Source organism: Ovis aries, chromosome 16 (assembly GCF_016772045.2).
Source record: "Ovis aries strain OAR_USU_Benz2616 breed Rambouillet chromosome 16, ARS-UI_Ramb_v3.0, whole genome shotgun sequence".
In the NCBI taxonomy this organism is placed as follows: domain Eukaryota; kingdom Metazoa; phylum Chordata; class Mammalia; order Artiodactyla; family Bovidae; genus Ovis; species Ovis aries.
The window spans coordinates 12,759,208-12,773,259 of record NC_056069.1 but is presented as its reverse complement, the minus strand read 5'-3'; the positions used below and the strand labels follow the sequence as shown (position 1 = coordinate 12,773,259).

Below are 14,052 nucleotides of genomic sequence, written 5' to 3'. Positions count from 1 at the left end.
GTTTAGTTGCTGCATAGCATGTAAGATCTTAGTTTCCTGACCAGAAACTGAACCCATGTCCTGTCTATTGGAAGGCAGGTTCTTAACCATTAGACCACCAGGGAAATTCCTACTTTTCTCTCATATATCTTTCTCTCTCTAGGTTAACCTGAAGCAAAGCCTAGACATTTTATCTGTGAATATTTGGGGGTATATCTCTAGAAGGTGAGAAATTAAAAATGATTGATTCCAATATTATATTTAAAGATAAATTATTAGTATTAACAAATACCCACTATGTGTGCACATATTTGGGTATGGGAGGAGTCTATTATAGTAATTGTTTTCTAAATGTTTGATTATATGTTTGATATTAGGACCCCAAAATGTTTCTGTGTTGCAATTAGTATTTCTCAAGTCTTTTTTAAAGTTGAGATTCTTTTTCCATCCTTTTTTTTTTTTTTTTCCCACTATTGCTTTGAAAATGTTTAAAGGATCAGATCATTTGTTCTGGCTTTCACAGCATAGCTTATGCTCCTATTTCTATGGTATTAATATGTTCCTTTGTCACCATGATCCCTGTAAAATGGCATTTTGATGTAGAGGCACGGTTGTATCCAAGAGTGACGTGGCTTTGTTTGATGAGAAGACTTCAGATGCGTTATATCAAACAGCACATAGTATCCAGCTATCTCTTAGTGATGGCAGCAGTTATCATTGATTATGACCTAGATCTGTTGATTTGTTGGGGTTTGAAAATGGCAGTAATCTCATGTTGTCATTCATTCCATATTTACCACTTGGAATATGTCTATGAAGAGAATCATTTTGCATCTCTGAGGTTCTGTTCATAGGGAAAGCAGGATAAGTGCTCGACTTCCCCCCTTTACCAGTTTTTAAAATTAATGGGATAGTTTTCTAACATCTTCCAAAGATGACCTTGGCTGACTGGCTGGCTTCCTTCCTTTTTTCCTTCCTCTTCTATCGCCTTGGGCTCGTAGTTTCAACCTTTGGATACATTTTAACATATTGCTATTGTCACTCCTATTGATGCTCAGTTGTCCCACTTTTGGGCCAAGTTTGCCAGGTTTTTAGCTTTTACTTGGAATAAGAAGGAAACTAGTGAAGAATTTTGAGCAGAGGAATCATACATTCTGAAAATGAGCATCTTGGAGTCTGTGTGGCCAACAAAGTGTAGGAGGGTGACAGGGAGAAAGTAGAGAATTCAGTTAGAAAGAAATGACAGAGACCTAGTCAGGACACAGTATATCTTGAATCAAGGTGTTTTGGGTGGAAAGAATGGTGAGATTCTGGATATTTTACATTGCAAAAAAGTATCCTGGGGGTAGAATGGGGAGCAAAGTTGACCCTTCCTCTTTTGTATTCCATTGTATTTTCATTATTTCTTGTTGTTTTATGCTTTTATGCTACTTATGGTTATTAGCTTACATTTTTAGGTGCCTCCTTGCAGTACTAACCAGTGAGTATTCTCCGTGTGGATATGTTGCCTGTAACAGGGTAGAGGATTGGTGAGTTCTGTGAGCTCACAAAGAAGGAGAAGTAATATTAACAAACGCCCAGAGCAAGTTGGCAGGTTAGGACGTAAAGGTTCCGGGGAGATCACGTAGACACGTCCTCTAGTCCACGTGCACCTTCAGTCAATCAGTCGCTCAGGCGTGTCCGATTCTTTGCGACCCCATGAGTCGCAGCACGCCAGGCCTCCCTGTCCATCACCAACTCCTGGAGCTAGGCTTGTAAACAGATGATCCTCTGGATGGTGCATAGCCAAGAGCAACGCTGTAAAAGTGAGGGGAAAAAAGAGGTGAAAGCAGCCCAGAGCCTGAGTGCAGGCTTGGCAAAGTGAGAAGCAGGCTGGATTTCAGCCTTGACTTCCCTTCCTGCGCAGCACCCTTGTGCAGGGCGCAACCTGAACAGCTGCATGGGACATCCCTATTCTGAAGGCCCCTGGGACAGGAATAAACACACCCAGATCTAATCCCGGTTCTACCCCCAACTGTGAGCCCTCAGCTTCCTCATCTGTTAAAAGATGGAGTTTGACTTCATGGCCTTTAAAATGTAACCACTTGAACACAGTTGCTGTGGTGAAACAGCCATGACTTGCTAAAGTGAAATCCTGATTTGTCCTAGTATTTCTTCTCAACAAACCAATGGTTGCCAATTTGTAAATCATTTTAAAATCTGCATTAGAGGAAGGGAGTGAGATATGTTCTTCATGCACAGCAATGGAGGTACACTTGGTCCCAAGTTATGAATACTGTGGAAAACTGTGCTCCTTGAATAAATACAGGATGAAACTTTCAGGCTTCCAGAATATATGTTCTCTGGTTCCTTCCTTATTCGTATTTGATTGCTCTTGTTAACGTACTTACCGCTGCTCTGTTGTTAAAAATCAGTTCTCCAAAATGAAAATACAGGCTCCAATCTCTTGTCTCCAGTTGGTATTTTCCCAGTTGCAGGGTTTTGCCTATTCACAAAAGTCTCTGCCTCACAGCAGAGTTCAACTTCCCCCAAATTAAGGCAGTTAGTTTATTCCTCTTTCTGATGATTGCCATATATAGAAAAAAAATCTAATTATTTTCATTGGGCAACCGTTCCCTGTGTCTTTCTTGTGGAACATGACTGATTTTGTTAACTCCACCAGGGAAAGAATAAGCAGAACTTCCTGCGGGTGGCCAAATTCTATTCAGGAGCATCCCCAGGAGGCAGGGAATAGTTGAGGTGTGCTGAAATAAACTCTTTTACGAGTATGATGCTGTTGCTGTGTTATTATTTTTTCCAGTCTGCATGGTGAAGAGGACTTTTCATTTCACTGAGGTGAAAACTGGGTCTGTGAGAGGAGCGAGTTTCTTTGAAAAAAAAAAAAAATCAGAAACCAATTACTTGATATGCAGAGCCAAAAGCCTCATTCCCTTAACGAAATCAGTGCGGTGTGCACTGTCGTTAACCTGAGGAAAGCGGCTGACATCTCTTGATTACCGCTGGAGGTGGAAGGACGGAAACTTGCAGGATCCCCCTCCCCCTCGAGAGAAGGTTAGTCCAGCCCTTCCTAGAGGTTCATTTCGGCTCTCTGTCATCGCCGGGACGCTGGCAGGGAATGTGTGCCATGCTTACCATAGAGTGTGGTAACATATAACAACCATGAAAGCCCAGCGGGAAAGGCTACAGATTCCGGGGCTGACCTTGGAGTAAGTATTGTCTCTCTTTAATATTTTAATGCTTTCTGCATGGCACTCGCTTTCCTGCGACCAATAGCTCTTTAGCATTTGTTTGTACTGACAGCCTCAGAGCACTGCAGTGTGAGCTGGAAGGAACCTGTCTTAAATGTATGGCATTTGATTTCAGCCTATGTGGAAGCCCCGACCTAGCATTTTGCATTGCAGTCAGAGGGAAAGCGCTGCTGCATATTTAAAGTTACTAAACCTCAGTGCTGGAAACATCTTAACAGCTCATTGTGAAAGAATGTATCAGCAGGCCGTGGTGTGTCTTTTTTTTTTTTTTTTTCCTTCTCTCTTACTGTTTGTTTATCCCCATGCTGCCTTGTTCTAAAGAAGGGCCCTCTGTCTGGCTTGGATAACAGAAGACATTACAATGGATAAGAGTGCAAGAGAAGGGTTATTTGTCACGCTCATTAGATATGATCCATGCTTTATCTGTGCAGCAGAATATTAATGAACTGTGGTACATTTTGCATCCTTCTGCAGAGTCTCCAGCCACCTCATGCGGTGTGTTTACCTAGTTGAGCTCTGTGTTTGCTCACATTTTTTTTAAATAACCCATTAACACATCTGACTTGCCTTCTGATTTGATGCAGCCACGTAAAATGCCCATATCTAATTTGTGGCGCAGAAGTTAAACATCTGTGATGCAGGAAGTGTCAGCAAATTTTTATTTTAAATCTGTTTGTCAAAGATGCAGAAGCTGTGAGTTAGTCTGTGCTGGCACACTTAAAATAATAAACAGCACAATAGATTTCTGTTAGAAAAATATAAATATGTTGTCTCACTTGCCATACAGTTATAAAATTGCATTTTCATTGAAATCTGCACAACCCTGATCATCTCATTCATGCTGGACTCCTTCCCGGAGGAGACTGCAGGGGAGACCTGTGCCTAGCTCTGAGGAGTCACTCTTCCCCTTAAACCCTGTAGGTGCGTCACGCAAGGGGAACTGTTTCCACAGTTGATAAATGAATGAAAACATGACATTTCTGAAGCGATTTGAGTACTTTCTCCATCAGTTTGTGCTCTAAAATCACACACTGATTTTTTAACTAACAAATTCTCACTTAGAAAACTTAGAGGGCTCCTACAACCTTCTTGCTAGACACGGCTTTTTATTACAACAGAGATACAAAGAGTATTTGCCCAATGCTACTGATTTGTCCCCATCTCCACACTGGCATTCAGCCCCTCTCATCTGTGTGGAATATTTTAGTGGCATCTGCACGTTTTTCTACTTAATCCTCCTCTCTCCAGCATTCTGGAACTGCACAGCTCAGATGCCTGTGGCTCTGTGTTCCAGGCCCAGAAAGTTAGTTTTAACCCCCATCTTCACTGTCCCCTTTCTTTCTGGTTGCGCTGCTCCCTTGCTATCTCTTTTGGCTTTGGTATGTATCGTTTCACATTACAGTTTTTCTTTCTTTCATTTTTGATATCTCATCCACATTAACAGGAGATACTTCAAAGTTACTTTCTAAAGTACAAACTCAGCTGTATCTACTGTTCCATCTATAATTTGAAAGGCTGAGCTGTGCCACCAATTCTAGGACATTGCCAGTGATGATGATGACATACAGGTCAGCTCAACACGGGGTTCCCTGCATTTTGTTTTGGTCCCGGGGCCATAACCCCTCAGTCTAGCCTCTACCCTGGTATATGACACTGTGGATCTGAAATAGCTTATTTTGTACCTGAGGAGCTTGAGGCAGTAGAATAAAGGATCACTCTTCAATGTCACTGACAATGACAACAGAAATTCACTTTGAACACTTTGTTTACCTTGGAATGTAAAACTACTCTTAGGTAGACATAGCTGATTTCATATTCATTCATGGAGAAAGCTAGTTCTGCAGTCTTTGAGTAAATTCAGTTTCTTACCACTGCAGAGAATGGTTATAGTGAAAAGTCTTATCATTGACTTTATTAAGGGCACATTTAATGTCTATAATTTTACTTATTTGGGGACCTTAACAGACAAACTGTGCAGAACAGCTTTTGAATGTTCTCTCATGAGACATTTCTGGTTTTCTTCAGGAAAGTTTATTCCATAGATCCTGCAGCGTGGACTCTTACGCTGGCACATTTTACACACTGTAGAGGCAATTCAAAATTTTCCCATCTGATTTATCAACAACACGAAGCATTTCTGATTCCTGTTTCAGGAATCGAAATCCTGGATGTGAGACAGCAAATATATTAATATTTCAGAAATTAAGGCTTATTAATTTATTCAGAAATTTCTCATATGTAGAGAGCCTATGCATGGCTTTCTGATTTCTGAGAAATTGAGTGGGTTTTTTTTTATTCCTTTTTTTTTCCCCCAATTTTAGTGTAGAATTAGGTTCATAGACACTTCATAGCACGTATGGTAACATGTCTCTGCATGGAGGCAGAGTGGCTCCATTGTCTTTTCATGCCTATTTTAGGACCAGAGGAAAAAGATAAGGCTGTGCTTAGACTAGATGACGGCTCTATCAGTGGGCACTCAGGAGGGCTTTCCAGTGAGCTGCTAAGTTAGAGTACAGTGTGTTGAAGGGCGGCAGACTCTGAATGTGCTCTGAATGTATAAGGAAATCAGTGCCTTAGTCTACTGAGTACTGGCACCAAGCCCAAGCGTGGTTTTAGAAGATATAAAATGTTCCTCCTTTGAAACATTTTGTTAAACAACTTGGAGCATTGTGAGCAAGGACTCACATTTTGGTTTGAATCAAATACAGCCAAGTCTCAATTATCCACATAATGGGAAGCTAGGACGGTGTTAAGAATTTGGTAAGCTTGAATCTGATGTTAGCCACGGTTGCCACATCTCTGTTCAGTGAAAAGCACAGCCAGCTTGAATTAGCCAGTGTGCAGCTCAGGTCCAAGAACTCTTTGCCTAAGGTAAGAACATGTACAGTGTAGAGCTGTGGACCAAAGGACGGGCAGAAGAGTGTTCTTGAAGAAACTCATTGTAATGGTGCAGAAGTTTTCAGGGCTCACTTCAGCTTAAGAGTTGGTACTAGAACACTCAGCTAATTCTTATTTTGATTTTGCCATGTGAAAGTAATTGGAAATTGACTAGTATTTACTTCATATCTTGATAGATCTCTTGGCAGAATTGTTGCAAGTAAACAAGCTGACTAATTTGTTCCCTTTCCTCTCTAAAAGAGAAGAGCCATGAGGCTAAAAGAAAAAAAAGGTAAAGGGACTCTAAGCTTGGGCCCCATGCTGAATATTTGAGAATTGGCTGCTGAGTGTGCTTGGGGACTTGGATGGCTTGATGGGAGTAGGAGTTACAATGGTCCATTGAGAGATGAATTTGAAGGAAAAAAAGAAAACCTCTTGGAGAATAAAATATAACCATATATGAGAAATTTTGAAGTTCCTTATTATGGACATAAGCATAAGAACACTTCTTACCATGAGACTTAGACAACATATTGCTGAGTATTTTTCACTAAAACGTGCTTAAAAATATAACTTCCTATATGGAAATATTTGTTACTTTGTTTTTTTAAAAATGACAATATTTAACCTGAATTTTCATTTCTATTCTGGTGACTACTTCTCGATGGTTTCGGTACAGATTTACCATTAATTCTTACTTGGAAATAGAATACATGCAGTATAAAAAAAGTCACCGACTTTTCTTTGCAAAAAATCACATGTCGAACATATCTGACAAGTTGCTCTGTAAAAATAGGCGTAAATAAAAATGGCAATAGTCGTTTTGAGAATGTAAATTTCAGCAGGGAGCATTGTGCTTGTTCTCTGTTTTAGAGCTGAGGAGGGGCGCGTGATTAGATGGTTACCTAGCGGTACTGATAGGCATGCTGTGATGATTCTGGCCTAAAGGGAGCAAAAGTCCCTTCACTGAGCTATGCTGTTTTTACTGCCATCATTTCTCCCACTTGGAATGACATTATTTTAACTTTCAGTCTCACTCCAAGGAGCCTGAGTCCAACCCCATCCAGCCCAGGCAGTCCCTGTAGTCCTCTCTTCGCATTTCACTTCTGGAGGTAAGCGCGCTCCAGTGCCTGCCTGGGGCTGCTTTGTCTTGCCTTCCCATCCCCCATATCCCACCATGAGTATCTGAACACTGTGGACCACAATATGCAATAAAGTTTTTTTCCCCTTAACTGTTGTCTTCATGTTAGCATATGAAATGAGGAAACTGGTTGAGTTGTTTGCCTGATGACTTTATAGGAGCACTGAGAAAATGTACCTTGCTTATTCCACTGAGCATCTCTTACTCATGTTTCACTTAGTGTCCAGTGATTAGTAGTTTGTTTGACTCCTGTGTGTATGTTACATGCGGCTTTCTTTAGGAAATGGTCTGCACTGAAAGTCATGAATTTTGATTCATCTTTTATAATACTATTTATTACAGTTTCTGGGAAACATTTTCTAATTCACATTAGAAATTATTTTATGTATGCTATAAATTATTTTATGTCATGTTATTTCCAGGACAAAGTACTTGACTTGTCTAAAACCATTAGTATTTTCTGAATTTTTAGAATCCTCACGTTTATACCCCTACCCTCTCACTCATAAGCTGATATAAATTCATTCTTCTCTTCTCTGGAGAGAAACATCTTCAAGGAACTAGAGTTACTTGCATTTTAACCCAGCTTATCACAAGAGTACATAATAGAAAATGTTGTTAGCATTGTATGTATAGTACATACAATCTGTTAGGATTTCCGTGAATTCAGTGTCTGTGAATAGAATTCGTCTCGCTGGATCTAATCACAACTGAACTTCCCCTTACCCATATTTTAAAAATATATATATATAATTTTCTTTCCATGCCGCTTTCTTTCCATGGGATCTTAGTTCCCTGACCAGGCATTGAACCTGTGCCTGCTGTATTGGGATCATGAAGTCTTAACCACTGAATCACCAGAGAAGCCCCCCCCCCACCCCGCCATTTTTTTAATCCTAAAGTAGAAGGTACAAGCACACTCTCAGTTGATGCAAAGAGTGACTCAAATTATTTTCTATTAATGAATACCTTTTATTTCTTATATGCAAATGAATGAAAAATTTGCCATGTGTGGCCAGTTCCTTAAAAATACTACTCTTTGTGACCCCATGGACTGTAGCATGTCAGGCTTCTCCATGAGATTCTCCAGGCAAGAATACTGGAGGGGGTAGCCATTCCATCCTCCAGGGTATCTTCCTGACCCAGGAATCAGACCCGGGTCTCCTGCATTGCGTGCAGATTCTTTACGTTCTGAGCCACTAGGGAAGACCCGTCAGTGGAACAATTTAATGTGTTTCTCTCATTTTTCTACAATAAGACTGAACCAAAATTTGAAGAATTGACTGCAGAAATGAGTGAAAGACTTTGAACTTTGGTTCTACTCTTCTGCTGATGGGATTATATTTATTATTGTCAAAGTGACTTTCAATATGAAAGTTTCATGTAATAACTTTTATAAAGTATCCCCTGAATATAATAGGTCCTAAAATATAGGAATGATTTTCTCACAATCCAAAGAATTCCATTGCTCATGTAATTTGTCTATTTTGATGATCCAACCACAAGCAACAGGACTGTCTTCTGAACTTTTTTTCCCGCAATGTAACATGCTTTTATTAAATACCCACGTGTCCTTTTCCTTCCTAAAAACAATAGGCTACTTGAAATGAAGTTGTTACCAATAGTGGAAGAGAGAAATTTCGAATAAAACACTGTGGTAGTACAGAGGAGGATGAGGTTCTGAAGACTGATTTTGGAGAGAGATGTAGAAATGTCTTTGGAACTGGTGATATTTGAGTTGGACCATGAAAAACTGGAGGGTTTTAATGAGAGTTAACAGTGAAGGTCAAAACTAAACAAAGGATAAAACAGCAAGGAGGTAAGAGAGTGTGGCACATTGAAGAAATGGGTTTATGGCTAGAAGATAGGGTGGATGGAGTAGAAAAAGAGCATGGACTTGTACAGAGATTGATATGGATTTAAACATTAATTTGGAACTATGCTATGTAAGGTCTTAAATACTCAGCTGAAACGTTTGACTTTCATTTTGCAAGCATTTCAGGGTATTAGAAGATTTTTTCTGAATAAAAAAATGACTGAGAAAATTTACCTTTACCAATCTCCCAATCTGTTTACTAATCTCTTCTTTAAGAATAGATAGGACTTTAGTTAGAAGCTCCAGTGAAGGTGCTGGTATGATGACAGGTCCTGAATAAGGAAAATTGCAGTCAATTAAATTAAAATTTGCAGAGTACCCGATAGTTGACAGAATGCTTTCTATCTCTTTCAATTTAACCCACCTGACACTAGGCAGGAAGGAATATTGCTTCTGTTTACAGATGAAGATGCTAACACATTTAGGTATTTAAGTGGCTTAACTAGCCTTGGATTCAAAATGTAGTCTCAAATCTTTCCACTGTGACTAACTTAAGACATACGCATTGCCATGGGCTCACTTATATGGGGTTTTAATCATCCAATTTATGTGGACTTTGTGACCTCCTTTAGTGATTTTTATTTCCCCAGTGCCTTTCTCAATTCATGGAATGTAGTAAGCATTTGCAAAGTGTTTATTAAAGAACAAATGAGTGAACTGAAAATAGAAGGTGTGTTGGTTACGGTACTGCTCACAAATCAACCACCAGGCAGTTGGTTTAGATAAAATGGAACTGTATTTTTCACTCACAGACCAAGAGTGTGGAGAGGATGCTCTCTACATAGTCATTTAGTAATCCAGAGGGTTCTTCACCACGTGGGCTTTAGAGTTGCCCTGGGTATCATTCCAGGTGGTGGGAAACGAAAGGATCACAGGAGATGGTGCAATGCTGGACCTGAGAGAGGCAGGCATTGCTTTCACTCCCACTCCATGCTTAGAATTTGGAGTTCTCCTATGCCTAATGACACGGATGACTGGAAAATGCAGCTTCCTCGCATCCAGGAAACAGAGGAAATGAGTTTGGGAAATAGCAGTCTTTGCCACAGAAGGTGATGAAAGAAAGGTGCCCACAGTAGCTGTTCAATAAATAGTTTTGAATGAATTTACACAGAGATTTTTAGCATTAATTGAGCAGACACCAAGAGAGCAGAGTTGGAGAGGGAGGAAAATTAGTCATGATTGAGTTTGGTCCTGAACACGCCGAGTCATCACTAAGTAGAGATTTCTGGTTGATTGCTTGCAGTTGGCTGTCTCTAATAACGTGCCCCCAGATTATGGTCTAATGTAAATCAGAGTCTGTCTAGTCAAAGCTGTGATCTTTCCAGTAGTCATGTATGGATGTGAGAGTTAGACCATAAAGAAAGCCTAGTGCTGAAGAATTGAACTGGGGTGTTGGAGAGTACTCTTGAGAGTCCCTAGGACTGCAAGGAGATCCAACCAGTCCATCCTAAAGGAAATCAGTCCTGAATATTCATTGGAGGGACTGATGCTGAAGCTGAAGCTCCAATACTTTGGCCACCTGATGTGAAGAACTGACTCATTGGAAAAGACCCTGATGCTGGGAAAGATTGAAGGCAGGAGGAGAAGGGGAAGACAGAGGATGAGTCAGTTGGATGGCATCACCAACTCAATGGACATGAGTTTGAGCAAGCTCCGGGAGTTGGCCTGTCGTGCTGCAGTCCACGGGGTCGCAAAAATTGGACATGACAGAGTGACTGAACTGAATTGAGATTTTGGAATCCCTGAGATTCCAAATAGATTCGTGCTGTTACCACAGAAAAGCATTTATTGTATCTGTGCATAGAATTGTTCTTTACTTCCATTGATTGTGATGGATCAGATTTCTTCTTTGTTCCTTTTCAATGAGTGGGCGGCAACGTTCCAGGGAGAGCGGTGGTGGTGCGCATTGTCTGTTTCTGTGCCCTTTGGAGGTGCTGACACACACAGTTTCTAAGTGCTGTGGTGGAAGATGCTGTTCCTTTCATGGTGAAGCCCCGGGGGCAGGCTATGTCGGGATGGGAGTTAGCGTTAGTCTCCACGGGCTGCCTGAAAGTTGCCTGGAAATGAGAGAAGCACAGCTTCCGGGGCAGCTGAGCTGCTAAACAAAATGTAAGTTTAGCTGAGTATGTCTTGGGAATGTAACCTTGCACTGCTGCAGGAGGCTATAGCATGGCACACTTTGGCTCCCTATGAGGGGAAGAATTTTCCAAGAAAGCTTCATGGTGTAGAATGGATCCTCTCATCAGACCATCAGTTTCACGCTGCTGGAAATCTCCCAGAAGGCCAAGTTCCCACTTAATTGGAAAGATGTAGAACAGAGAATTCAAGCATGTTATTCCCAAAGGCCCTTTCATCTTGAAATTCTGATGCTCTTATTGTCTTACAACAGGGCTGGAGAGAGACGGGCAAATGACACAATTTGTCCACAAGCTTTAAAAAAATAATGGCCCAAATATCTGTTTATCTATACCAATGTGATAGAAAACATTTAAAAAATCTTAAGTGGAAGTTATATATACCTTCACTTTCCCTCTTCTGGGACAACTATAGCTGCTCAGAATTTCTGCAATCCCCAAGACTTAGCACACTTACCTTAATTTAGTAGCAGTTGATATAATGAGGACGCCAGTGCCTCATGAGTAATATGAATGTGACCTAGGCCAGCTCATAATCTGGACCATGATTATTAGATAGCAAGATTCCAGGATTTCCTCATTTTATATTTTCAGGATCTTTCATGGTACCTGGTAGGCCTCACTCTCAATAGTGACTAGTAAATAGCTGAAGGCTGGCTACCATAACTCAGGGACCACACTGCTGTCAATAGGAAAATGTTGTTTTGCATTTAAATTGCATGGTCCAACTTCTGAGTGGATGGCAGCCCTTAGGGCATCTGTTACACTTCCTACATCCCTCCTATTTTACTTCTTCCATCCTTCTGTTCACCTCCCCATTTGGTTCCTGGAGTCTCATGGTGATGGCGGACACACAGCTAAGCTGGAGATGGCAGTGGAGTGGCTGTTCCAGTTCTTCTCATCTCTCCCAAATCTCACTCCCTGTTTCAACTGGGACTGAAGCCACACATGCCCCATGGCTGGTAGGATTCAGTGCTAGTTTCAGAGAAAACTATTGCCAGTGTGCCATCAGATGTATCCACGGACCCTAAAATAGCGCCTGACATATATAGTAGAGGTTCCACAATTATGTATGGATGGAATGAATGTTACTCCCGGGGAATTCAGCCTGTTCTGATGTTTTTACCTGTGCTCACAACAGGGCACACTCTTACTCTTATGTGTGCTTTGTAATTGGTGCTGACACTTTGAGAGGTAGGGCATGCATTTTGATGATTCCATAAATATTAAATTATAACCTTCAAAATTTAAAAACTGACCAGGTATTAATGATAAATAAAGTAAGGTTCAAGGAGGGAGTAGAAAGGACTTATTACAGAAAAGTTAACGTCAGAGTATATTAGTGACTGTGCCTGGCTATGGTGAGGGGCAGAGAAAATGGCCTAGGAGGTCACAAAAGATGGCATACTGGAGAGGCTAAGTCACTTTGATGAAAGGGAGTTAAATGCAAGCTCCACGGAATGGAGGCCTGTCTGATTGCTCCTGCCATCTCCCTGGCACCTGTGAGAGCAATTGTTATGGGGCAGATACTTCATAAAATCAATTTGTGTGAGTGCTAGTGTGAAAGTATTAGTCGCTCAGTCATGTCTGACTCTTTGCAACCCCATGGACTGTAGCCACCCAGGCTCCTCTGATGGGATTCTTCAGGCAAGAATACTAGAGTGGGTTGCCATGCCCTTCTCTGGGGTATCTTCCTGATCCCAGGGATCAAACCTGATTCTCCTGTGTTGCAGGCAGATTCTTTATCATCTGAGCCACCAGGGAAGCCCTAAAATCAATTCGCTTTTGTCAATGAAGGTACTTTGAAGCAGCAAAAAAGTTCTAACTGGGGACTTTGGGGGCAGTGAGTTGGTAATCGCTCGTGGTATGAGTCTGGTCTAGCCTAGAGCTGGGCCCCTGCTGCCCGTTTCCTATGGGGCTCCTGTTCCCCAGTGTACAGCAGACCCCACCTGGCAGGCTCCCTTCATTCCCATCACCTGACCAGCCCTGGAGGAGTCGGATTTGGGACCCAATAGACAAGCAGCGTGGTGCCTGGTCTTGGTCACTGCACTCACCGTGCACAAGCTTTGAGACTTCGGGCAAGTCATGAATCATGAACTTCATGGACCTTCATTGTTTTCACCTACCTCACCCAAGAATAAGAATAATAGCTTATAGGTGTTTAGGGGGATGTATTTCTATTAGCAAGAACAGGACCTGTGATGGTCCTAAAGGCCATGGGAAGGCCAAGTAGACCTTTAGCAGAAAAGGGCATCAGGAACAATGGTCACCTAATGCAGTTTTGCCAAGAGCTTGTGCATTTGTCCTGCTGCTGCCAGAAAGGTGACTAGGTATCCACAGGTCCCTGAATCCCCCATCGCTCCACTTGTTGCCATGGCGAGGGGCAGGCCTAATAGTTCAGTTCAGTTCAGTTCAGTCGCTTAGTCGTGTCCGACTCTTTGTGACCCCATGAATCAAGCACACCAGGCCTCCCTGTCCATCACCAACTCAAGTCCATCGAGTCAGTGATGCCATCCAGCCATCTCATCCTCGGTCGTCCCCTTCTCCTCCTGCCCCCAATCCCTCCCAGCATCAGAGTCTTTTCCAATGAGTCAACTCTTCGCATGAGGTGGCCAAAGTATTGGAGTTTCAGCCTCAGCATCAGTCCTTCCAATGAACACCCAGGACTGGTCTCCTTTAGAATGGACTGGCTGGATCTCCTTGCAGTCCAAGGGACTCTCAAGAGTCTTCTCCAACACCGCAGTTCAAAAGCATCAATTCTTCGGCACTCAGCCTTCTTCACATAATAAGCATTTA

The 14,052-nt window shown here is 41.7% G+C and overlaps 1 protein-coding gene across 10 annotated transcripts in view; it reads left to right on the top strand.

The window, feature by feature from the left end:
* MAST4 (microtubule associated serine/threonine kinase family member 4) overlaps positions 1-14,052 on the top strand; it is a 618,855-nt gene that overhangs the window by 386,825 nt on the left and 217,978 nt on the right. The window contains exons 1-2 of one of the 10 annotated variants that reach the window (XM_042233731.2): positions 3,057-3,185; positions 7,136-7,216. The exons of the other annotated variants lie outside the window; for them this stretch is intronic. Coding sequence (XP_042089665.1) covers positions 3,139-3,185; positions 7,136-7,216 — 128 coding nt within the window. The 5' untranslated portion in view covers positions 3,057-3,138. Of the gene's footprint in view, positions 1-3,056; positions 3,186-7,135; positions 7,217-14,052 lie in introns of those variants that run through there. 10 annotated transcript variants of the gene reach the window in all.